Consider the following 24297-nt stretch of genomic DNA (forward strand, 5'->3'; position numbering starts at 1 on the left):
GGGAAGCTAATAGGGTAGAAGGCAAAAAGGGAAAAATTAATCACCAAACATATTTTTTTTTCTTTTCAGAGCTCAGACGAAACACAGGTTATAAGGGCAGTATCTGTGCAACAGCAAAGTCTCACTTCTGCTAAGAGTACAAGTAAGGAGCCAACAAACAGAGAAGTGCAGCACTCCCAGCTGGAAGGCAAAATTCCTGGACTATCTAGCCCTTGATTCTGCCATGGTCATGAAAACAACTGGCTCAAAGAAATACTTCCAGCTGCTCCTTTTTCAGGTTGCTCTTCTATGGCCTGTCTTCTGTGGGAAGATACTGGTTTGGCCAACAGAAGGCAGCCACTGGCTGAACATGAATGTAATTATACAGGAGCTTATCCGCCGTGGGCACAGCTTTACCATCTTGGTATCCAACGCTACCCTCTTCATTGAACCCAGGCCTAAAGCCACAGAGAATTTTGAGACCTATAATGTGCCCTTCAAAAAAGATGTTCCTGAGAGCCTGATTAATGGAGTAGTGGATCTATGGCTCAACAACAGGCCAACCATCTTGACCTTCTGGCAGTTTTACAAGGAGCTGGGAAGACTGTCTGTAAGCTGGCAGGAGATGAACAAGATGATGTGTGACGCAGTGCTGACCAACAAAGAGCTGATTGCTCGTCTGCAGGGGTCTGGCTTTGACCTGCTGCTGTCAGACCCCGTGACCCCCTGTGGGGAACTCCTGGCTCTCAAGCTGGGGATTCCCTTTGTCTACTCATTACGTTTCTCCCCAGCCTTCACTCTGGAAAGGCACTGTGGCAAGATTCCAACCCCACCATCCTACACACCTGCAGCCCTGTCTGAGCTCACTGACCGCATGTCTTTTGGGGAGAGAGTAAAAAACTTTGTGTCTTACCACCTGCAAGACTACGTTTTCCAGAGCTACTGGGGACATTGGGATATCTACTACAGCAAGGTCTTAGGTAAGCCTTCTGATACTTCACTTCTCATTATACAGTCTATCCTTATGTTCTAGTCTCCTGCAGAGCTAGGAACACACCAGGGTCAAGAGAGAGGTCAGCAAGAGTTTGTCATTATATCCCTAAAATGGGGCTGAGCCACTAGCAGTCAGGGTGCTGTGCTGCTATGCCATTGCACTGGAGCAGGATCGGGGTCATCCCAATGGACAGATTTGACTTTTGTCATAATTTTAGTGTGGAGTTTGATACGACTTCCACACCATGCAGAGCGCTCAGCAAGGGTGACTGCTTGCAAAGAAGTCCTCATGGAGAGGACCATAACAAGGAGGGTGGAGCTGGTGAATTACAAGCCAGCCTTTGTCACCCTCAGCAGCAATATTTAAGTGCACTGTGGCTTTGTAATAGAGACTTCACTTATGTCACTGGTCAAGTAAAACCAATTCTCTCTGCACAAAACAAGTTTTATTTAGAACATACCCTCCCACCCATAAAGCAAACAGTGAAAACAACAAATTTTTCTTTGCAGGCTTTTCTTTGAACTGTCTTGAGTGATCATGTAGAAAAATATGTTTATTACTAATCACATGTCACTTCTACTACTTTCCCATTGAGCTCTTCAAAAAAGACCTCTTTTTCTCAAATTTCTCAGGGTTCAAAATCTCTCAGGGTTCAATTGCCTGCAAATACCTGTATGATGCAAGACTCCACAAGTATGCCAGCCTGGTGTCATGTGTACAGTACATGATGTATCTCAGCTTGGCTCCTCACAGTCCAACTGTTTCCATGACCCACATTTTTGTCCCAGAAAGGGTGCTCTAGGCAGCATGGAAACCATACCAAAAGCCTTGGATAAAAACATTAGGAAACCACTGTGCAACAGCACTGGGCAGAAACACTGTAATAATAATGATTTTCAGCACAGAGAAGAGAACTTAGAGTATTTCTTAATTGCACATCAGGAAGGACCATATAAATAAAACTATTTAATGGATTTTCTGGTTCAATTTATGGTTCATAATTGGCACTTAGTGGTTGGCAGAAGCCTGCACTACCCTCTCCTGGTCTCCCACAGTGCTCTGTAAGAGGCAAATTCACATGAGGACAGCCTTACTCTGATACTGGAGCAATTTGCTGTGTAGTTTCATCCACTTCGAGGTGCAACTCTTTGGTAGCAGCCCTGGATCACCACTTTAAGTGTGTTCTAAAGGGATGCTTTGTGGCATTATAAAAGTAAAAAGGTGCCCACAGTCAATGAACATCTTTGCTGCCTACCCAGCTGCGTTTCAAAGATCCAGAAGAATGAAAAAGTCACCTCTTCTACCAAACAAGTAACACAGAGACTGTACATTACCAACAGGATACAATCCTTGCTGGACTAAACCCCCCAGGGCTGACAGCTCTCCCTGCTGCTCCAGAGGAATCACATCTTCCAGCTTCAGCAAGCTGTTTACCACCAGAGGGTGCCAGCTGGTGCCAGTCACCTTTTTTTGTGCCCTAGGAAAACATGATATTAAACATGGTATTATCCAATAGAGGATTTCACACCGCCTACCTTTGGCTCCCTGCCCTTAGGATCAAGGCAGTGTCATGCATGCCCAGCCCAGTTCAGGAGTGCCATTGCTTGCAGCGAAGGAAGGCCACGGGGGCATTGCCACACAGGGCAAGCTATGGTAGGGAAGGAAGTGTCACTGCTGTTGATGCTGGCCATGTTGGGCTGCGGTTCTGGGGTCAGGTGTTGGTCTGGCCCGCTGACAACAGCCACTGGCTGAACATGGAGCACATACTACAGGAGCTTGTGGTTCGGGGCCACGAAGTGACTGTGCTGCTGCCTTCGTGCTTCCTCATCCTCAATCTCACACAGCCCTCACCCTTCCAGTTTGAGGTGATTGAGGTGCCAATCACCAAAAAGGAGATGGGTGACTTAATGGATGAAATTTTGTATTTTTTTTTTTATGAGGAGAGAGAGCTACCTATCTGGAAAGGTGCTTACAAGATAGCTCAAAAGATATTGCAGATGAAGAACATAACCAAAATCATTTGTGATGGAGTTGTGAAGAATGAGGCCCTGATGGAAAGACTGAGGGCATCCACCTTCGATGTCCTTTTGGCAGACCCACTGTCACCCAGTGGGGAGCTGGTTGCTGAGAAGCTGGGTATCCCCTTTGTGTATACCTTCCGGTTCTCCATGGGCAACACAGTGGAGCGGCTCTGTGGAACACTCCCAGCACCTCCCGCCTATGTACCAACTACCCTAACCAGCCTAACAGATAGGATGACCTTCTGGCAAAGGCTAAAAAACATCCTCAGCTACACTCTGCAGGATTTCGTATTTCATTACATTCTCTGGGCAAGCTGGGATCAATACTACAGTGAAGTTTTAGGTAAGGCTGCTCTCTTTCCTGAAATTACATCTGCTGTACACACAAGAGTAAATGCCCAGAGATGAGAAGTTATGGCACAAATCAGGAGCACAACAGCTCCAAATTCACTCTCCTTCCTTCAAAATTCCTGCATGAAGTCAAACAATACAGGCAAATACAAACACTGCCTGTTAATCCTGACCTGCTACAGTAGTAGAGCTAAGTCTGTACAGATACTTCCAGGATATGTAAAACAGTGCTAAAGCACTTGAAACAGGGCTCAGTAGTCATATTCATAGATGAATCATGACAAACACTAAGTACAGTAAAATAATATATACCCACCAAATAGCAGTACTTTTTCTTCCATAGCACACTTCTTACTTGCTACTTTGTCTCAAAATTAGAGACACTATCCTCCTCTGGACCTATAAAAGTCTGGGAGATCAGATGAGCCCCAATTCACAGTGAAAAGGTCTTCTGTAGAGACATGGTTCTTTGCTTTTCTGAGTGTCTAAAAAACTATTAGATTATAGTTATAATTATTTTAAAGTGGTGTTTAATTTAAAAAAATAGTTGTATACTTGTTTTCCTATTTTTGCTCTAGGCAATTATAGTAATGCTTAAAAGGAAACAGGTCAAACATGCATTGCTGGTGGGGAGAAAAATGGGTATTTCAATATGAGACTTTAAAGTAGTTTTATTTATATTTCACTAATAAGGTGTAATTCTGTTGAGAGAGCTAAGTTGTTAAGGTATCCTATTCTTAGAGTAACTAGCTGTGTGTTTGTGCTGCTTATCATGCTATGATGACAGAGACTAGAAAATCTTGTGCTGGCTGAAGCATGGTTTGATGTCTGTTCTGTAAGCCTCAGCTGTTTCGATCATGTGGTGTCTCTTTTTATTGTGAACTGTGTGGTTTGGCATTCAAGGCTCCAAGTGCAATACCTGTTTTGCTAGCTTGCATGGTCTGCATGATGGATTTGTGCTGAATAGAGTTTTGATTATACAAGGATGTTTTAATTACTGCTGAGCAGTACTTACAGAGTGTCAAGGCCTCTCCTGCCTCTCAGACCATCCCACCAGCAAGAGAACTGGGGATGCACAAGATGTCAGGAGGGGACACAGCTGGGACAGCTTACCCAAAGGATACCCCAGCCCATGATGATTTTGTGCTCAACAAAATAAAAGATATGGGGGAGAAGTTTGCCAGGGCTGCTGTTTCTCGAGAACTCACTGGACATTGGTTGGCTGGTAGCGAGGAAGTATTCTTTTTGCATCACTTGCTTTTCCTGTTTTTTTTTTTTTTTTTTTTGAGTTGTCTCAGTCTCAATCCATGAGTTTTCTAAATTTGCCCTTCCTTTTCTCCTCCTACAGTGGGAGATTTAGAGGCTCTGTGGTGCCTAGCTGCCTATCAAGATTAAACCACAGCACAGGGAAAAGGCTTCTGGTCTTCACATGCTGCAAAATGCACTTTTGTGGTGAGCAGCTAGGACCTGCTGTAATTTTGAGATCAGCTGTGGCTCTGCAGGATACTCCAGAACAGGATTTGCTGCTTGCCCAGTCCTCCCATGAGTGTTGTTTTCTGTTATGCCATTCCCTCTTGCCATGTTTGCCAATCATGTTTGCCTGTCTAGTCACCAAACAAATGCCACTTTTAATTGGTTGGCTCTAAAGTGTTTGAACACAGTGAACTGCTTCCAGTTTGGTCAGACCAGAGCTGTACGTGGAATGCTGAGATGCTGGGGCCAAAGTTCCCCTGGCTGCTCTGGGCCTATGCATGCTGCTGCAGCATCAGTTTTTGTGGGAGGGTGGTGGTTTGGCCCACCGATGCCAGTCACTGGATCAATGTGAAAGTACTTCTGCAAGAGCTCGTTCTCCGGGGTCATGAAGTGACTGTGCTGGTGCCCTCAAGCAATCTGCTCATCAACTACCAGGACACCTCCTCCCCTTTCACTTTTGAGGTCCTGCAAGTCCCCTTTAGCCAGGAGACCCTGGATGCCTCCATGGAGGACTTCCTCAATTTCTGGATGAATGAAGCCTCTAATCTCTTCCCCTGGGAGATCATGTGGACGATGAAAGAGCAACTGGAAGTCTTTACCAATATGTCAAAGCAGACCTGTGACACCTTGGTAATGAACTCTCATCTGATAGCAAAGCTGCAGCAGGCCAAGTTTGATGTTCTGATTGCTGACCCCCTGTCTGTAGGTGGGGAGCTTGTAGCAGAAATCCTAGAGATCCCTTTTATCTACAGCTTCCGATTCTCTGATGGGAATGTGGTAGAGCGGCTGTGTGGTGGGCTTCCGTCCCCACCTTCCTATGTGCCTGCTAGCACAATGGGGCTGACACACCAGATGTCATTTATGGAAAGACTACAGAACTTCCTCTTTTATATTTTCACGGATTTATTTTTTGTGAAGTTTTGGCGAGATGAATGGGATGGGTACTACAGTAATGTCTTAGGTAAGGCAGCTGTTGAGTGGTTTCTTTTCTTGCATAGGTTGTGCCTTTTGAATGCTTTGGGACCACCATGCTGTTGTCTTCAAACACTCTTTCTCAAAGGCCAGCAGAGGTGCTAATCCTGAAGTATCTTGCAACTCTGTATAGTGCAGGATGTGCACTATGTGGATGTGTGAGTTCAGATTCTCAGCAATAAATGCAGTCACCTTTCTGTTTTATATACCTTTCAGAGTTTGAAAGAGTCTCCTTAAACTATATACATACCTGAAAATTTTGCTCCAACATAGTATAACTCAGGCATGATTCAACATTTAATAAAGAGACCTTTTGGTTCAATGGACTTTGAATCTTGTCCAAGGTATCTAAGTTTAGGCAGATAATGAATGAAAAGTAAACACAAGGGTGTCTCTTCTGTTGCTGTCCAATCTTTTCCTGCATTTGCAAAGAACACCTTTGTGCTCTGAAAACTAGTCCCTCTTCCCTGGATTGAATTTTTGAATACCACATAAAGACTTAATTACACCTTTATATCACTAGTTGTAATGCAAACTTAATTTTCACTTCAGCAACTTTGCAACTGACTCACTGCTCTCTACTACTACTACTACTACTACTACTACTACTACTACTACTACTACTACTTTTCTATAAAGAAAAAATTACTGGTGTAGATTATTATATTGATCAAGTAGTGTAAGAAGATGCCTTACAGATAATTCTAATCTTGCAGCTTATTTAGCTTGATTCCTGCTTACATTAGGCTGGCTTTGAAAAACTATTTATCAATACTTCTAACCCTTTTACTCCCCAGTTTCACTTTGTAGAGGAAATATTGCAAAGACAACTTGCAACATGTAGCTAAGAATAGATATTTTTCCAAATGGTAAACTATAAAACATCAGATTACCATTATTTTTTTTTCCAGACAGATTTCTAGAAATATTTTATTTAGCATAAAATGACATTAAGAGTATCTATGGAGCTGACCATTTTCCCCAATATGTGTCAGAAGCAGCTGACCCAGTCCTCAAGAAAACTAGAGATGTCTGTATCTGTCCTTTATTGTTGTCTGAGCAGCTGCTAAATGAGTCACCATTTGAAAAATGCTACAGAACTTTGTTTAAAAACTTTTCTCCTCCCTGGCAGGTGATCATCACTTTGTGATTGATCCATTCTTTATTTGGAACTAAATTTTTGGTAATTGTTCTCTTTCCCAAGTGTTCTCTGTGTTTTTATTACAAGCACAGGTAATATTTCAGCACTACAAGAACTTCACTTCTATATCAGATACTAAATGCTTCTAACTTGTATTTCTCTAAAGTAACATGAAGGTTCAAAATCCTTATAAGGATTGTACTGCCATGGTCATGGCCACCTGCTAAACGTGAACACAGGACAGGGCAAGGAATAGATCCAGATTAGTGGATGTTTTCCTTTTATGCATGGTTTGATAAACTACACTGATTGGGAGTGCCAAAAGGCAAAGGTAAGGCTCCTGTTACACAATCTAGCAAACAAGGTCACTCCCGTGCATGTTGTAAACCTCTTGTACCTTGTCCACAGGAAGGCCCACAACCCTGTGTGAGACGATGGGGAAAGCAGAGATTTGGTTAATCAGAACATACTGGGATTTTGAATTTCCACGCCCTTTCCTGCCCAACTTTGAGTTTGTTGGAGGACTTCATTGCCAGCCTGCAAAACCATTACCAAAGGTATCACAACTTCATTCTGCTATTGGCTGGTTTGTTACAAAGACTGTTTCTCTCCCTGACAACCATGCAGGCTATGTCCTGAGAAAGCTCATTCTTACAGAAGATGCTCTGGTGCTGCTGGGGAGCAAGGAACTATTTAGCACCTGTCCATACTTGTACGAACTGAGGGCTGGTTTATAGCCTGCTGTCTTAAAAGAGGATAGCAGATGTAAGCATGGGGTACTACAGTGTATGTTTTAGGAAAAACAGGTGCTACCTCAGGGTACTTAAATGTAATGTTTAATTCTAAGACACAGACTTGCAGCCCATGATAACACTGAAATACCTATTGCCAGAAGGCATTGTGACAAGACAAATTCTTTAGGTAAAACAGGGTCAAAACTTGCAGAAACAGATGAGTGATAAACACTTTTTCTACTGTACTCTAGTTTAAGACATCTTAAAGGGAGTAAAACACTGAGCATCTCCAGCCTATGCTCTGCTGTGAATTGTAGTATTCGGGTGGAATTTGAAGCTCCCACATACTGAAGATGACAACATTACGAGCTCTGGTGTAGATTATCACTACTGCAGGAGCCTTGTAGGATATAGGCCATCTTCAGTGCAAGTTGTCTACTAAAATAAACCTTCTAACTTTTCTTCCCACTCCCCTGTAGCATGGGTGGAGCTTGGGGAAAATGGAGAACCATTCTCTTTTGTATGTTACTGCTCTAGTTCACATGACACTAACTAATAAAAGGAACAGGAAGACCTATTGGTCTGATTTGTGGAAAATGTTTTGGGCAATGTAGTGCGTTGTAAGAAACGAGAATTGTCAGACTAGCAAAGTGATGGCACCAACTAGGTGAATCTGTGATCAGGATACTGCTTGAAATGTATCCTGAAACTTGCTTTCAAAAAGACAAAGCATGTGTCACCTGTCTCAGCTTGTCCTGCTCCTTGTTGGAGAGAAACTGTTTTCAATAGGGCCAGGTCTGTCTTTGTCAAGCCCTTCTGTCAGGAGGTGCTCACACCACCATTATTTCCTAAATAAGCTGAAAAGGTTATGCTCTCTATTCACAGAAATCTGTGTAATGTGCACTGTGTAATTACCCCTGGTATGTTTTCTGCCTCTCCTAGGAAATGGAAGAATTTGTTCAGAGCTCAGGGGAACATGGTATCATCGTATTCACTCTTGGGTCAATGGTCTACAACCTGAGTGATGAAAAAAGTAACGTGATCGCCAAAGCCCTCAGCCAGCTTCCACAAAAGGTGAATTTCTTTTCAAATCTAAAAGAAGTTGCCTTGTTGCCTTGCTTTTTTCACTCCCACTGCTCTCAGTGAGTCTTTTATGTTTGGAGTGGCCTGTTCTTTACCTGCATGCTTGATGGATGTGATACAGCCAGGAAGCTGAGCTCTCTCAGAGAGACTGCTGAATTACTTCATGGGGATTTTCTGGTGTTTTACCTCCTCTCAACCAAATGACATGGAGGTATGTCTACAGGCCAAAATACAAAAATCACTCCATGCATTTTTTATAATTAGCACATAATAGCCAATCAAAGAGTTCAACTGGAGCCAAAGCTATTTGAACTACTGGGAAAAGATACGTGAGTTTGAGATAAAGCTCTAAAGTATATGTAATAATACAGAAAGGCATATCACATGCACCGTGTTTATCTTATTCTTCTGTTCAAGGTCCTCTGGCGGTACAAAGGGAAAAAGCCAGAAACTCTAGGCTCCAACACCAAGATTTATGACTGGATACCACAAAATGACCTGCTTGGTGAGATTGATTCTATTTGGGATGGATTACACCCTCAGAAAAACTGTTTCCTTTTTTTCCCACTTGAACAGTCAATTCAGGCTACAGAATCACATAATGCTTGTAGATACACTTCTTTTCATAGCTTAAATTGCAGAGCTTTGCTTTTGGGAGCCTTAGTTTCCTAAAAGGCTCTGACTTACAGAGCTTGGTGACAGTTGTCTGGAAGAACTCAAAAGCACCCATAGGCACAAGTAAATACCAAAGTAGAGATGTACTCTGGAGTTGGATTTGGGCTATGCAATTCATCTCCAGGGCTCATTCTTCAAAATGCTTGACTTAAGCAAGGCTGATGCACAGGGCTGTTATGAACCTGACACCATATGAAAACAACAACTGCACAACAGCGGAAGGGCCAAAGTAACTGTGGGGTAGTCTGGAGGGACATGCTGATGCAGATGTTGTGATGCGGTAAGCATGACTGCGTGAAAGCTAAGCATGCAAGCTCTGTTGCTGATCCAGAAGTCAGGGCTGTTCCCTTCTCTAGCAGTGCATTGGCCCCCTCTGCGCAGTGCTCACATCCCAGCAAATACAGTCTCCCATAGCTGCTGTAACACACACCTCTCCCTCCCTGTTCCAGGCCATCCATTGACAAAGGCCTTTATTACGCATGGTGGGACCAATGGGCTCTATGAAGCCATCTACCATGGGATCCCAATGGTTGGGATTCCCATGTTTGCTGACCAGCATGACAACATTGCTCACATGGTAGCAAAAGGAGCTGCAGTTCAGGTGGATTTCAACACAATGAAGACGCAGGACCTGGCTGATGCACTGAACACAGTCATTTACAATTCCACGTGAGTTTTGTTCCTGCTGTAGAGAAGGCTGAGGTTATTAAAACCCTGGGGTGCTGATATGTGAAATTCTGTTGGCTCTTCTGGAAGAATAGCCGAAGTTTGGATTTCAGATGAAAACCATCTTTCCGAAAATCAGCATTTTTCATAAAGGAGAAATCAGTAATTTGGTTTTTCTTGTACCGCATTTTATTAGTGCTTTAAGAAAAATAGTTCTTGGAAAGTTCAGAGGAGCTTTTGAGAGTTCTTTGCTAGTGTGAATCCTCTGGAGGCTCTGAATAACAATTCTAGCTTTATTAGGTCTTAGCTGCCTGTAGATCTAAGTTTTTTCTTGTACCCCTGACTTAGGTACAGTAGCTTAAGGATACTGCTGTCAGTCAGGACTTATATAATGAAGCCCAGCAGCTGGGATCCCTTGCTAAGGGTAAGACCACTGACAAAGAAATTAGAAAAATGCAGAAGTCCTCAATCTTTAGCAGCAACTCCTGTCCAGTGTGAAGGACAGGTATTCCTTCAAGTAAGAACCTGCAAATTCCTGAAGCAAATGGATCAGCACTGATGAAGGTAGCCAGTACCTGAGGGAGTCAGCCATGGCAGAAGTGATCTGTAACAACCTGGATGGCAGCTGGTACATGTGGCCTCCCAAACCTTTCCCTTAGTTTTACTACTGAGCATGACACCACAGAGTCTGGGATACCCTTGGGTCAGTTGTGATCAGCTTTCCTTGCTATGTTCCCTCCCCATTTCTTGTGCAGTTCCAGCCTCCTGGCTGGTGGGGTAGTGTGAGAGCCAGAAAAGGCCTTGACTTGACATAAACTCAGAAGTAAGGCAAACATCCCTATTGTATCAATATTGTTTCCAGCACAAATTCAAAAAACAGCCCACAGCAGCTACTACTAAGAAAGTTAACTCTATCCAAGCCCAAATCACCGCACTCTATTATAGTTGAACAGAAATGCAGCAAATGTTTCCATGTCGGCTTTTTAGCACCTGGAATAATTTTTAATAACTTTTTTTGCAAAATACTGGCTTTCTCTATTACTACTCTTAACCCAATTTTATGCATACAAAAATGAACTGGACCACTTTGAAATGCATTTAAGTAAGACTGATGAAAGTAAAACCAGGGCTGTCTACCTTCCTCAAGAAGACTGACAGGTGCTGCTAGATGGCTTGTTTCAGGAATAAGTGAGAAATCTTTTCAGTTTCTTCTTTTTTTCCCCCCAGCTATAAGGAAAATGCTCTAAAGTTATCCAAGATACAGCATGACCAGCCTGTTAAGCCTCTGGACAGAGCTGTCTTCTGGATTGAATTTGTAATGCGTCACAAAGGAGCAAAGCACTTGAGACCAGCTGCTCACCATCTCACCTGGTACCAGTACCACTCCCTGGATGTTCTGGCATTCTTGTTCACCTGTACAGCTACTATTGTCTTCATTCTTTTCAAGTGCTGCCTATGTTGCTGTAGAAGATGTGGCAGGATAGCAAAGAGGAAGAAAGAATAGAGACCTTGTTCCCATCAGCGGTTTTCTTCTCCTAGGCTGATTCAACAAGGCATTTATGCACATTCTTTGGTGAACAAGTTTATTGGGATATGCTTTAAGCTGGGCATGTCACAAATGCACTGTAACAAAGCTGTTGTGGGGCAGAGTTGCTTGCTTAGCCAGCACATTTCTTCTAGTCTAAATAAAATTGAATTATAGTTGCTTTATCCCTTGGGACCATATTAGCTGATCACACATGGTCCTTGCCATGGTAATTGCCGCTCTAAATTTTCAAATATCTCAAATATTTTGGTATATTTAATAAATTCAGCCTTGCCCTGTGTGGTACTGTGGGTCTCCAACTAAGCTCTCTATCCTAAATCTGTCTTCTCCTCTAGCATCGTGCAGGCTTGATCCCTGATTCACAACCAAAATGTCTCCTCTCCTGTCAGAAAAGCTCTCTCCAGACTAGACAGTGAATCCAAGATCATGGGCTCCTAAAATGCACCCATCTGAAGTGCCACAATCATGAAAACTGGGAGCTGCAAGTGGCAATTACACTGACTGCTTGGGGGCTAATGGGAGACTAGAATCCTAAGACCATGAAAAAAATCACTTTCCTGGGAACCATTTCTCTTTCCCATTCAGTCTGGAATTCCTACTGCACAGGCTATCATTCTGACTGGAACACTGCAGGGGTGTGAACACCACCTCTGTGAGGAACATGCTGTTCTTAACCCCCAAACACCACTGAGCCATGCTAACTGATAAATGCAGAAAAAACTCTATAAAGGGAACTTGCAAAGAAGTAACATTCCATGTGGGAACAGTGCCAATAGCCACTTGCCTTGTCCAAAAAGTAGGAGAGAAAATAGTGCTGCACTTGGGTCAGATAAGAGTGGTAGTAAATGCAGTACTTCTTCAGGTGTTAAAGACACCTGTAAAATGCTGCTAGCTAGTCTAGGCCTCCTGTTCTAAGTAAGGTTATTTCACTGTTGTGCCAGCTTACTCAATATAAAACCCACTCAAATTTTAACTGGTATTTTTAAATACTCCGGAATTGTTTTCAAACAGAACATGATTATTTGTTTACATAAAAAAATTCCTTATACCACATGAACTTTTTATTAGTATTGTCAGGTTTCAACATCTGCTTAAACTTCTTCATACTACAACACGTAGTAAAAAGTTCTTGAAAAGTTCAACTGTTTCCAAACCAAACAGGGGTTACGAGAAGACTACTGCATCTTATGGCAATTTCTGGCATACTGTTGTATGTTTCTGTTCCTGTTGTCATGATGGGATCATAACCAGGAATATGCACAGTGAATAGAAAGGGGAACCACATGACACCAGGGCCCCAGATCAGAAAGGGGTTGCTGTAGCAGTTACGGGAGGTGGGTGGGTCCCTAAGCACAGCTCCATCAAGCTGGACCACTATGAGCCTGTCACCCAGTTGATGAGATGTTGGTTTGGATGCCAAAAGCCAGCAAGCCTCCCAGCATGCTGCAGAGGTATTGGTGAGACAGGGCTAACAAAGGAGACTGTTAAAAGGATAGATGGGAAAAGCTGGACAAAGTGCTGCAAAGTCACTGTAAGCAGCTGCTTCATTTCAGTAACCTACTCAGAGAAATTTGGCTTATCTGGTATTGAATTTAAAAATGAAAAAACCAACCAACAAAAAAAACCCAAAAATGCTCAAACAAAACCAACACCCCCTCTTCATTTTAGAGTCTGTATATATGCAGAGAAATGTATCAAAATATGGGGGTGGTCTATGATGCATTTCTCAGTAAGACACAGAATGTACTCTAAATTTGACAGACTGATCTAAACCTCCAGCTAGCAGGCAATACTTCTCTGCGCACAATAAACCGTGTTGAGGAATCCAAACACATATTCAGCCTCTTGTACTGCTTAAATAATCCAAACGTACATTAGAGGTCTAACTTTTTGTTTAACACATGTAGATGTTTACTGTGATTGTAGACTAAAATAAACAGAGCACAAATTACAGCCATATCAAAAAAACCTCACATTTCCACAAATGCCACACAGTAGCCAGTCCTACACTGCCTTGTATAAAAATAGCTGCAGCACTCAGTAGGGTGGAGTTGAAGGTGTTTAAAGCACAGTCCGGATTTATTATATGAGAAGACACTGAAGGAAGTTTATGAAGAAGTCCACCAAGGCAGTGGTACTCCTACAAGTTTTGGAAAGTTGGAAATTGCTGGATAAACTGAAGAACTTTTACTACAAGTTTTACTTCCCGCCCCCCAGTTTTACCATTTGCATTTGGGTTAAAGTATTTCTGATTTAAGAGCAGTAATAAGCGATCACTAGAAAGAACACTTGTGCAGATTCTGGATCTTGCTGGACTAACACATTCCTGAGACAAGTAGGTTGTGGTTGAGGACAGCCTCTCAACAGCTTCAAGATCATATGATTAAGCTGAACATGTAAGGCCTTAATAACTCTGATAAGCTGCAGGCTACTTCACCACAGAAACAAAAATGCAGTTACCTTTTATATCAGCAGTCCTTTTCCTAAATACAGGCTTCAGATTAATTTCAATTACCATAAAGAACATCTGAACTATTTCCAAACACAGATCTTTTCCTAGAACTGCTGGAATCTAGCAAAGCTGTCAAGCTTAGAAAACCAAGAAGCCCAACATGGAGTTTTAAACATTTCAATAGTTACCAATTTATTTTTATAAAAAAAAAAGGTAGCAATGTAGGATACAGCAGTATTTTCTGGTTCCACGCACGCAGGTTGTGAACATTCCAAGCAATGTGTACATTTTGGAAAGAGACTAGACAAGAGAATTGACCAAAGTGTTACTGGACATGGGAAGATTTTTTAAAAAAGCTAAAAACCAGGTATCAATAGTGTCTTCTTAATATTGCTTTCCTTAACGAAGACTGAAAGAAACAAAACACTTGACTTCACAGATAGGTTTAAAACATGGGTGGGAAAGAGGGAAAAAAAAGGGTGCTACAACACTGCCATACCGTCAAAAAAAAAAAAAACAAAAAAAACCAAAAAACAAAAAAAAAACCATACTTCAATATTTGCATACTTGATAGCAGCATTCTCCTATCGAACCATATGAAACTACAAGAACAAAACATCAAAGCAAAAAAAAAGGAAAAAGGCAGTTATCCATCAGTATTCAAAAACCTAGAATGAAGTCACTAAGCAGATGAACACTTATTGAGAATTAATCAATATCTACATTCTTAGCTGCTCCCAACTCTGTTCCAATAGAAACATGAAGTTGAGCGTCAGCTTTGTGTATTTTATTTTTGGCCTATTTGAGCTTTTCCAGTTCATACTTCACTGCATGCTTGGAATAGAGAGGGTCATTATAAATCCTTCTACACAACAAACTTTAAGTAGACAGCTGAAAATAAAATGTACTACTTGTAAACACACAAAAAAATACAAGCTTTTTTTTTGTTTCAAGTGAGCACTGGTTCCAGATAGATTATCTTCGGTATCTACCTCTTTCACCTCTGTCTCTGTCCCGGTCACAAATCCTCTCTCTCTCCCTTTCCCGATCACGGCCTCTGTCACGTTCTCTGTCTCTCCGGTTATCTCGAGGCCGGTCACGCTCCCGCTCTCGGTCCCTCTCCCGGGGCCGGCTTCTCCGACCGCTGACAACGGCTTGTGTGCGGCGAAGGAAGTCATCTACTCTCATGTCATAGTCGTGCTGTGATGAAAGGACAGCTCTGCTATTTTCTTTCACAGATCAGAATTCTCTCCGTTATCTACAGGGCTGGCTGTAACTCTTCAGAAAGCCCAGTACAGTAATTTCACAATTATAAGCTGCACCTGATTATAAGTCGCATTTCTGGGTGTCGGCAACTTTTCATTCTTTGTCCATATATAAGCCGCACCTGATTATAAGCAGCACGTTACAATACAGAGTGTGATAAAAGGTATTGATTCTATCACCATCTGTTGAGGGTGGGGGTAGCGATCCTTATCTCAACGGCAGATATTCTGCTAATGGGCCATCCATTGAAACCAGGTGGGGCATTGTTCTTTATCTTTTCACAACTCATCCTTCCTCCAGTGAGTCATTTTCTGCTAACGGCCCTTTGAGTCCCACTGTGTGACTGATAAAATTACTTCATCCCATTGGAAGTTGCTCCAGCCAGGGGGAAGAGCCCAACATTTCTTACCAAGATAAAAACAGAGGTTTTAGGACACTAAGGTAGCCCTTTCTCCACTGGACTCCAGAGGGAAACTGGATTTCTCCACATCACCACTGGACCTTTAGAGGGAAACTGCACCTTCTACAGGACCACTGCTTCAACTGAATCACACCTGTCACTGCAGGAGGACTGCAACCACCATTTAATCAGACTGCTACCAACACCCTGCCCGACGGGGTGTCAGATTGTACTCTGACTTTGTCACGGCTTGGAGCTTGTTCCTTTGTAGTACTGTATTTCTATTTTAATTTCCCTAGAAAAGAACTGTTATTCCTAATTCCCATATCTTCGCCTGAAAGCCCCTTGATTTCAAAATTATAATAATTTGGAGGGAGGGGGTTTACATTCTCCACTTCAAAGAGAAGCTCCTGCCTTTCTCAGCAGACACCTGTCCTCCAAACTGAAACAGCAACTTTTCGTTCTTTGTCCATATATAAGCCGCACCTGATTATAAGCCGCACTTTGGGTTCAGACCAAAATTGTAGTCCGAATGGTGCGGCTTATAATCGTGAAATTACTGTATTTGAAAAAAGACAAACCCAACCTAACAAGTGTCCAGCATCCATGTGCAGAATCCAGGGTACAAATGCCAGACACTACCAAGAGACCTGAAAGCTAAGGAGCCTTTTAAGCCAGCTAACAGAAATTTACCAGTCCGCCCTGTTTTCTGATGTGCCTGTAAGAAGTTTTAAAACAAAATTTTGCCAATAAAGTAATTTGTTGTCCATAAGCACAAGTAAAGTTACAGGCATGGCCTTATTCAAACCAGACTTCAGCATGAAAATGTTCAGAGGCAGACAAGTTAGAAGTCAATTTAAGCATACACCTCAGTTTAAGAGTCTGAGAATTTTTCACTTCTACCTCACCAGGGAGAGAAAGGCTTTTCAGATTTGCTGGAAGTGTGCAGTCAATCTAAACAACTGATCTTTCCCATGAATTCTAATGTAGGTCATAAACATGTTTGCCATAGCCAACAAAGCTCAAGCTAGGCTACCCCTGGACCCCAGATTCCTACTCCAGCCTGCTGACTTGCATCCCCTGTGTCTATGTGGACACTTACTACTCGTTTGTCTCTGTATCTCGCTTCATGGGGTACAGGATGATGTCCTGAGTATGGAGGGTGAGCTTGAGGTGGAGGTGCATGGTGCTGATAGTAAGGGTGGTGTGGTGGTTGCTCCATACCTGGATACGGTGGCTACAAGAAAATTACATGAAGTTTGGTGAAGTAAAGGAATGCACACAAGGAGTGCATCATTCAGATAGAAAACATAGGATCTAAATCAAATCTTATCACAGCCTCTCTGAACAGCAGACTACTTACTACTAGGCTGGCATGCTTTACTACCTCTCTACCATTGCTTGGAGAAGTCTGGTAAACACCATACATAAAACTTTCACTACTTAAATGAGGAAGTTTTGGTTTTGGGTTTTTCAAACCTTTGCATACAGTATGTGAATTATTTCCAAACCAGAGAGCTTTTGTAGAAACATGTCATACTCATTCCTTATGAATATGTTTCTATTCTAAATTAAAAAGCTGACTTTGCAAGACAAAATTATTTGACAAAATTTTAGCAGATTTTGTTTTTAAACAACACTATTTTGGCTGATTGCTTCCATTTCTTCAATCAGCAAGGTCTTCCTTTGACATAATACCAAAGCATCTTTGCTTGCATTTTTGTTACAAAGAAAGTAAATGGAAGCACTGGACTCTAGGACGCTGGATATTTGGACTGCATGCAGAAGAGGGGAGGGGGAAAAAAGGGGGTTTCGGGAGGTGTTTGAAAAACTGTTTTCCTCCCACCTGACAACCTTGTTTACTTCCTTCCGTTGTAAGGAGTTGTGCTTCAGCTGAGAAAAATGAGAGGCTCTAGGAGCATCTCTACATCTGGCACTGCTTTTTGCTCATTGCCAGTACACACAAGAACCAAAAGACTCATTACAGTTATGCAAAATCAGGCCAGACTTACCAAATATAACCAAAATAAACTCACTATGAGTACCTCTCCTGACAAGGCAAAACCATAACTTGTACAAGTGAACTATCTACATAGTTGTAGATATGTACACTCATGTGTCTGCTCATCTGACTGGGAAAAAAGTGCATTTCAGTGGAGGCTGTAATACAGGAAGACTTATTTTAATTAGGCTGTGCAGCACATTTTGCTAATTTTGTGCATGCTTCATTGCTACAGCCAAAAGCAAGCCACTGCACAATGCTAGAGCCCAGCAGTGCACTCCATGAGCCTCATCAACAAGTTCACCGGTTCGATGCTTTGGCTGTTTGAGAGCCAATTACCATGAACATTTAGTAGAACACAGAATGTGATCACACCCTCCCATCTAGGCTATAGGAGGGTTCTGTTATTTCCTCAGAGCTTACTAAAAATGCCAGACTACTGTTGAAAGTAAATATAAAAATATTACTATCAGTATTTTTCCCCTAAAATTTTATGGAAAGTGAAAAGTTGAGAGCACACTGAATATGCCAGGCTTCTTTAGGGGAAAACAAAAAGAAGCTGTATGCCAAGAAGAAAAATTAAACTCAACAAAACACAAACCATTCCTTGCCAAGGTGGTGGTGGTCCCATGTTGTGGAACTCTCTCACGTAATCATTGTAGGACTAAAATAAAAGACAGTAATATTAAAATTTGTGTTGAGTGTTCTTTGGAAGTGCAGAAAGCCGAATATAAAGTTCCCCCAAAATTTGCATGCAACAACTTACCCCATTTAAAAATACATCTCGTCGGACTCCTGAAAATCGTCTGTTGGGAATAAAAATTTGTAGAACTAAATCCAACTTATCCATGCAGACAAGTTATCAGGGCATAGAATGAATAACATGAACACACCTTACCTGTCTACTTCAGGATATCTGGGATCCTTTATATACCCTGTTCGAACACCAAGCAGTATTAATTCAATTTACCATCTCAAGTAAACAATCTTAAAAATTATATTCATTAGAAAGTGTCCTTTCATTTTGTGCCAGCCACAGAATTGTCTACCTGGAATTACCCTCACTTTTAAAATAACGCTTGAAAACTTGCAGCTTCTAATAGACAATGCAAATAAGTAGTATAACATAATAATAAAAAAGTGACATTGATAAACCTGTAAGAAGTTGTACACAGTACCAACAAATAGCAAGAAGGAAACTGTGCAAATAAAGACTTGAAATTTAGCCAAATGAATTAGGAATGCTCATGAATTTGAAGAGTAGAGTACTGTCTCCAGGCAGTCAGCATGTGGCCGTTACTACTTCCTAACTGTGTATTCAGTAAAATGTGCTCCTCTAGGCAACCCTTAAAGTTCATTTCGTAATATATTTTTGATACAGTGCTACAGAAGGAAATTAAAAACAAACTAAAAAATACCTGGAAAAGCCCCACAGGGCAAAGAATTCTTACAGCTTCAGTAAATCCCTTTAAAGAGCTCAGTAGAACAGTGCAAAACAGGCATGCTTGTATCAAAATAAAATAGTGCTTCTGAGCTTCATTATTTTAAAAAAATCTTGTTCTGTTTTTTAAACAATGGCTTTAGAAAGATGCAGAGCAGCAACATCACTTTTTGCACTAAAGAATTCAGGCTCTGCAGACAAGCTACAGATAAAGGCATGTTCTGAACACATTTAGAAATCTACAACTGAAATAGCAGAATGCGTGTTTCTAAGATGTGAAGCATAATTTATTAGACTAAAAGTGACAATTTCTTAACAGTTGCTTTCCGAAGAAAACCTTAAAAAAGCTGCACTACGACCAGTTGCTGCACTACCACTGCAAACATCTCTTTCTAGGGAGCAACAAAAGTCCCTTTATCATTAGATCCTCTGTAAAATGCAGTGCAACATCCCCCTCCTTAACTCATGTCAAGCTTGTAAATAAAATTCTCTCTGAAAACTTAACTGAATGCCTACCATCATCTCAACACAAAGGCTGCTAGTCAGGTAGTCTCAGCTGACATTCCCAGGTGGAAATTTCTCAAACATTTTCATTTGATTATTAGCATCCAGACACGTAGGTCAGATCTATTCTTGTGCCCACATTAACACAGCACTTGAGAGGATCATTCATAACAATGTCCACAATTCAAGGCTCTTAGAAAGGGCTCAGCCTAGGTTAACTCAGCTCTCAAACCAGTGAAACAGTGTCACTGACTTCTGCAAGGGGTGGGTTAAAGCAGCAGGCAGCACTTGGAAAAAGTCATATTTTTATATCCCAGTTATATCAGTATCTTACTTTAGAATTAACAAGGATATGCTAGAAGAGAAAACACTTGTGAATTGGTGCACACAAATCTTCATAGTAAGATATTAACCTGGTCTTTGGTGAAACTCAGGGGGATAGTCAATCCTTGGTTTCTTTCTGCTGTTATGAATATCATACTCTTCTGGTCGACGCCTACACAAATTAGATATCAAAGATTAAACAAAGTTGCTTGGAGCATTCGTCACAGTAGAATACCTCACAGGAATAGTCTGAGCTGCCCAGGATATCAATGTAATCATTCTCAACTCTATTTGCTTCAAAATATTCTACAGCTTTAAATCTGAACTGAAAGAATCAAAACCAGCTCAATTACTTCACTGTTAATTTCTGTGTAGAGGAATTTTGGAGGTTAAGGAAGGAACTTGACCCAACTGTACCTTCATACCAAAAAAAAGGTAACAAATTTGTCTAAACCAAACTCAAACTTAGGCATGAACATAACACTTTCCACACAGTATTTTGAAACAACCTATTGGATAACAAAAAATCTCACAGAACATTGCAGCCAGAGGGTATGAAGACTACTGCATTTGATAGCTATGGGGTAAAGAATTCTATAAAAGGCCTACTTCTATAACATTTATAAATAAAACTCCGCATGCTTTGTGAAACTGCAACTTTGTGAGTTTCCTAATTGAATAGTCCTATTACAATATTTCTAATAATTTCTGTTTTAAGAAATTTATTAGCAATGCATGGGTGCATTTTACAATTTAATAATGCTCAAGTTTCCTAGTAATTAAAATAATTAGGGCTCTTTTCTATAAAAACAGCTCTTTGACAGAAGAGATGTTAAGAACTCTGCTCTTCCTTATAAAGTCACATTCCAATTGTTGTTACACTCAAAGAAGAGCTGACAACTGGCTGCTTATTTTGCTCCAAGGTACATAAACATTACTGTACTGGGAGACTCCAGTGCTAATGTAACAGTGTTTCTAAATACAAAGCAGCTACAAAACCATTCCCTTCCCGCCCCCCTCCCCAATAGTATCGTTCCTATGACAAAGCATTAACACTTTCATAATTACTTAATTCTGTGCAACTTGTTGGCTGAGTAACAAGCTTATACAGTTTTTAATTTTATAAATAGTAACTTCTCCCTCCCGTCCCCAACTTCAGTCTTTAAAGCCCACCATACCCAGTTACTAAGCTTTTGGAAGCAGATTCTTTAGTATGAACAAAAGGCCCAAAAAATCAAAGCAGTTGCATCTACAGCAAATTCAGATCAAAGAAAATAAAAGCTGGTGTAAAGAATAAACATACCGCTTTCTTGTAGTTTTGAGAGTGCATTTACGACCGGTATAAAATATCATAGAAACAGTTCATATAGTAGTCCAACTACTGATTTTAAGCTGTAAGCCACATACATAAATGGAGGCCCTGGCAGGCTTGAGAAGGTGTGGTGGTGTTATATGTATAGTTTGCAGTCCATTGCAAAACCTTCACTTGTATATACTTTATTGCACTGGAAACCTCTTAGCTTAACTCCAAAAGCCATCTTGGTGTTCAGTCCTTTAAAGCCAAAAATAAGGGGGCGCTGCCAGGTTTCCTCCTACCTACTCGTTACAGTGTCCTTTTTTTTTTAAGCTCAAGGAAATGGGGACTCTTGTTGGGGCTCTGTACCTACCACAGGACGTTTCCACAAGAAGGAAACTTAACCAAAGGTTTCAGCCCAAACCATACATCAGTCTGTATGCAAAGTGGCTACCACGGGGAAAAGGTGTTTGGCAGAAAGGCTAGTATCAGTTCTTTCCAAAGACTTCTCCAATTCTGTAACAAGTTATACCCCCTTTTTTCTGGAAAATGATGTTAAGTTCATATAGCAGTGATCAATAACCATGTCGATCCTCTAAAAATACTTTAAGTCCACAGGTACTGCCAGCATCTGGAAAGGTTGTATATACAGACACAGCAACAGCCATTCTTTTTGGTTTGTTGCCGGGTCTCCAAGGGCCACTTGATCCCTTTTGGAAAGAACCTACTGTTTTCAGAAGCTCAGCAAGATGTGTGAATTCACTGGTTACATGTTAAAGAATATTTGGCAATAGGATTAACACATCACGGTGACACAATTTGAAACAGTCCCAATAATGCTCCTCTTGAATATCAAAATAACTTAAATATTTTATCCTCAAAATGAGGCGGCATCTTCTGCAAAATTCTAAGTGATCCTTATAAAAGTCCCATATTTGATAAGGCTTATCCAGAGACACACCTGAAAGAAAAGGCTTTTACAAGATATTAACACATTTTTGGCATATAAGTATTTCCTCCTCTCCATCTAGCCTGCTCATAATCATAAGCTTACCTACAGCTAGCGTTACACATTGCATTAGCTCAATAAGGGATCTAGTCTAAACTAGAGACCAAACTTTAAAGAGCTTTTTTCTGCAAAAGCAAAGATCCCCGTTTTCCTCTTGAAAAATGACAGACCGGGGAACCATGTGAAATCCTCAATGAAGCCACAAACTTGTCCATGCAGCTTGATTTGAGGATTTTCTCTCTTCTTTATCGCAGGGAAAGCTTTGACGAATCACATTCCTCCATCAGGTTATTCTGACACATGTGCCTATTAGCAGTCCAAAGAACGTTTCTAACCTTCCCACATCCCGAACAGGGTCTCGACGGGATGGGCGTCCTCTTGATCGGGGTTGTGAGTGCATTCTTCTCTTGTGCCTCATTTTATGAATGACTTGATACAAGTCAATACTTTCATCAGGAGGGAAGAGAAGACAAAGTTGGGTTCCACATTCCGGCTCAATTTCCTAGAATTAGTTAGAAGTTCAGTAGTGGTTTATAAAATGAAGAAATTACTCTCCTCAAGTACACTGACAACATACATTTAAGAAAAAAAAAAAAAGGACAATTCAAAGAGACTTCAGTATCACTAGAGACAGCAAAATTCACTTACGTTACCTTTCACTCTTTAGGCACTACTTAGAATTTTCATAAAATAGTCCAACACTTTGGGTAATCATATCTTCCCATGAGACATACAGGCCACATCACTGTTTTGCTATAAAATCAGAGGACTGTTTTTCATCACAAAGAAAATGATCACCTATTACAGAAAGAAAAGTGACACACGTAGGAAAAAAAAAAACCATCCCAGCTCCACATATAAAGCCATGGCCTGATGAAGTTGCCTACTATGATTCAGTATGAGTTCTTCATTGCATGGTAGACAGGTCCATGAAAACACAATCTCAAAGTCTGACCACAGTCCAAACAAGCAGTTTGTGTGTTCAGAGTTATTAGGAAAGGAACACTGAATAAGAAAGCCATTGTATCACACTGGAAGTTCATGTTCCACCCACACCTTAAATAGTGGGTGCAGTTGTGCGCCCCTGCCTCTCAAAAAATAGGGGGTCAATACAAATGGAAAAGCTTCAAAGCAGGGCACCAAGAATAACTGAATGACTGCAACAATTCCTTCATGCAATGACTGAGCAAGTTGCATCACTCCAGCCTAGATTAAAAGAGAAATATGCTGTATAAGGGGAACGAGATGGAGATAATAGGACGGTCGGACACCGCAAGTTGTCTGGAGGAAAAAGGGACAGAAATAAACTTGCTGACTCTCTCTTCCAGTACAAGAACTTGGGCAATCAAATAAATCTAGCAGGAGCCAGGTGTAAAACAATCTGAAAAAGTGCTTCTTCTAACTGGTGACTGCAGACCTGCAGAACACCTTCCCAAATTATGCCATAAAAGGCAGAATTTCAGCGTACACATTCTCAAAATAGAGATCCATTCAGAGTTGTGCCAATATAAATGGATAAATGACAACCATTTCAGGAAATAAGACGACTTGAAAAAGCAGGGAGAGCAAGCATCAGACAATGCTTGTCCAGACCACAACAGTACAGTAATTTCATGAAAAAAGCCAAAACTCAGGTCCAGATTGCAAGTCTATTGAGGATAAAACATTTTAGAAAAAATAATTCCTTGACCATTTAACAGAAACTAACTTGAAATACTTTTTCTTTTTTTAAAATTTAAGTTCACACTAAACTAAAAACAAGACCAAAACTATTGTTCATCTCCTGCTACACAACAAAGCAAACATACCTGTGAGCAAAACAATGAATGCAACACATGGCAGACATTTTCCACACAGTATGGAGATTACCTCCCATCATGTCTTAAGAAAGCAGAACCTGTTATTTTACCCACAGCTTGGGTACATGATGCCAGCAACAACATACCTGAACTCTGGTATGTCTGACAAGA

At 41.1% G+C, this 24297-nt stretch overlaps 2 protein-coding genes across 5 annotated transcripts in view; one reads left to right on the forward strand and one right to left on the reverse strand.

Moving 5' to 3' along the window:
- LOC116996287 (UDP-glucuronosyltransferase 2A2-like) lies at positions 1–14383 on the forward strand. 3 transcript variants are annotated; one of them, XM_042779253.1, is made up of 7 exons: positions 1–952; positions 2689–3337; positions 7340–7488; positions 8608–8739; positions 9166–9253; positions 9873–10092; positions 11317–14383. In XM_042779253.1, the coding sequence occupies exons 1-7, from the start codon at positions 224–226 to the stop codon at positions 11591–11593; spliced, it is 2244 nt and encodes a 747-aa protein (XP_042635187.1). In that variant the 5' UTR covers positions 1–223; the 3' UTR covers positions 11594–14383. The 3 variants fall into 3 exon arrangements, with proteins under 3 accessions (XP_042635187.1, XP_032915570.1, XP_032915571.1); XM_033059679.2 differs by lacking the exon at positions 2689–3337 and having other exon boundaries at positions 1–959; XM_033059680.2 differs by lacking the exons at positions 1–952; positions 2689–3337 and adding an exon at positions 4719–5779.
- The window catches only part of YTHDC1 (YTH domain containing 1), a 23356-nt gene continuing 13307 nt past the window's right edge, over positions 14249–24297 (reverse strand). For both annotated transcript variants that reach the window (XM_033059677.2, XM_033059676.2), the window contains 7 exons: positions 22663–22829; positions 20114–20196; positions 18654–18690; positions 18522–18561; positions 18357–18419; positions 16856–16990; positions 14249–15287 (listed from right to left, as the gene is read on the reverse strand). In XM_033059677.2, the coding sequence (XP_032915568.1) occupies positions 15063–15287; positions 16856–16990; positions 18357–18419; positions 18522–18561; positions 18654–18690; positions 20114–20196; positions 22663–22829 (750 nt within the window). In that variant the 3' untranslated portion in view covers positions 14249–15062. The remainder of the gene's footprint in view (positions 15288–16855; positions 16991–18356; positions 18420–18521; positions 18562–18653; positions 18691–20113; positions 20197–22662; positions 22830–24297) is intronic.

The sequence above is a fragment of the Catharus ustulatus genome, chromosome 5, assembly GCF_009819885.2.
Source record: "Catharus ustulatus isolate bCatUst1 chromosome 5, bCatUst1.pri.v2, whole genome shotgun sequence".
Taxonomy (NCBI): domain Eukaryota; kingdom Metazoa; phylum Chordata; class Aves; order Passeriformes; family Turdidae; genus Catharus; species Catharus ustulatus.

Excerpts from the sequence above, each read along its gene's own strand:
- LOC116996287 (XM_042779253.1), top strand. The coding sequence starts at position 224 with ATGGTCATGAAAACAACTGGCTCAAAGAAATACTTCCAGCTGCTCCTT. Across the intron at positions 953-2,688 it reads GGGATATCTACTACAGCAAG|GTGTTGGTCTGGCCCGCTGA; the intron begins GTCTTAGGTAAG and ends TTCTGGGGTCAG. Across the intron at positions 7,489-8,607 it reads CTGCAAAACCATTACCAAAG|GAAATGGAAGAATTTGTTCA; the intron begins GTATCACAACTT and ends TGCCTCTCCTAG.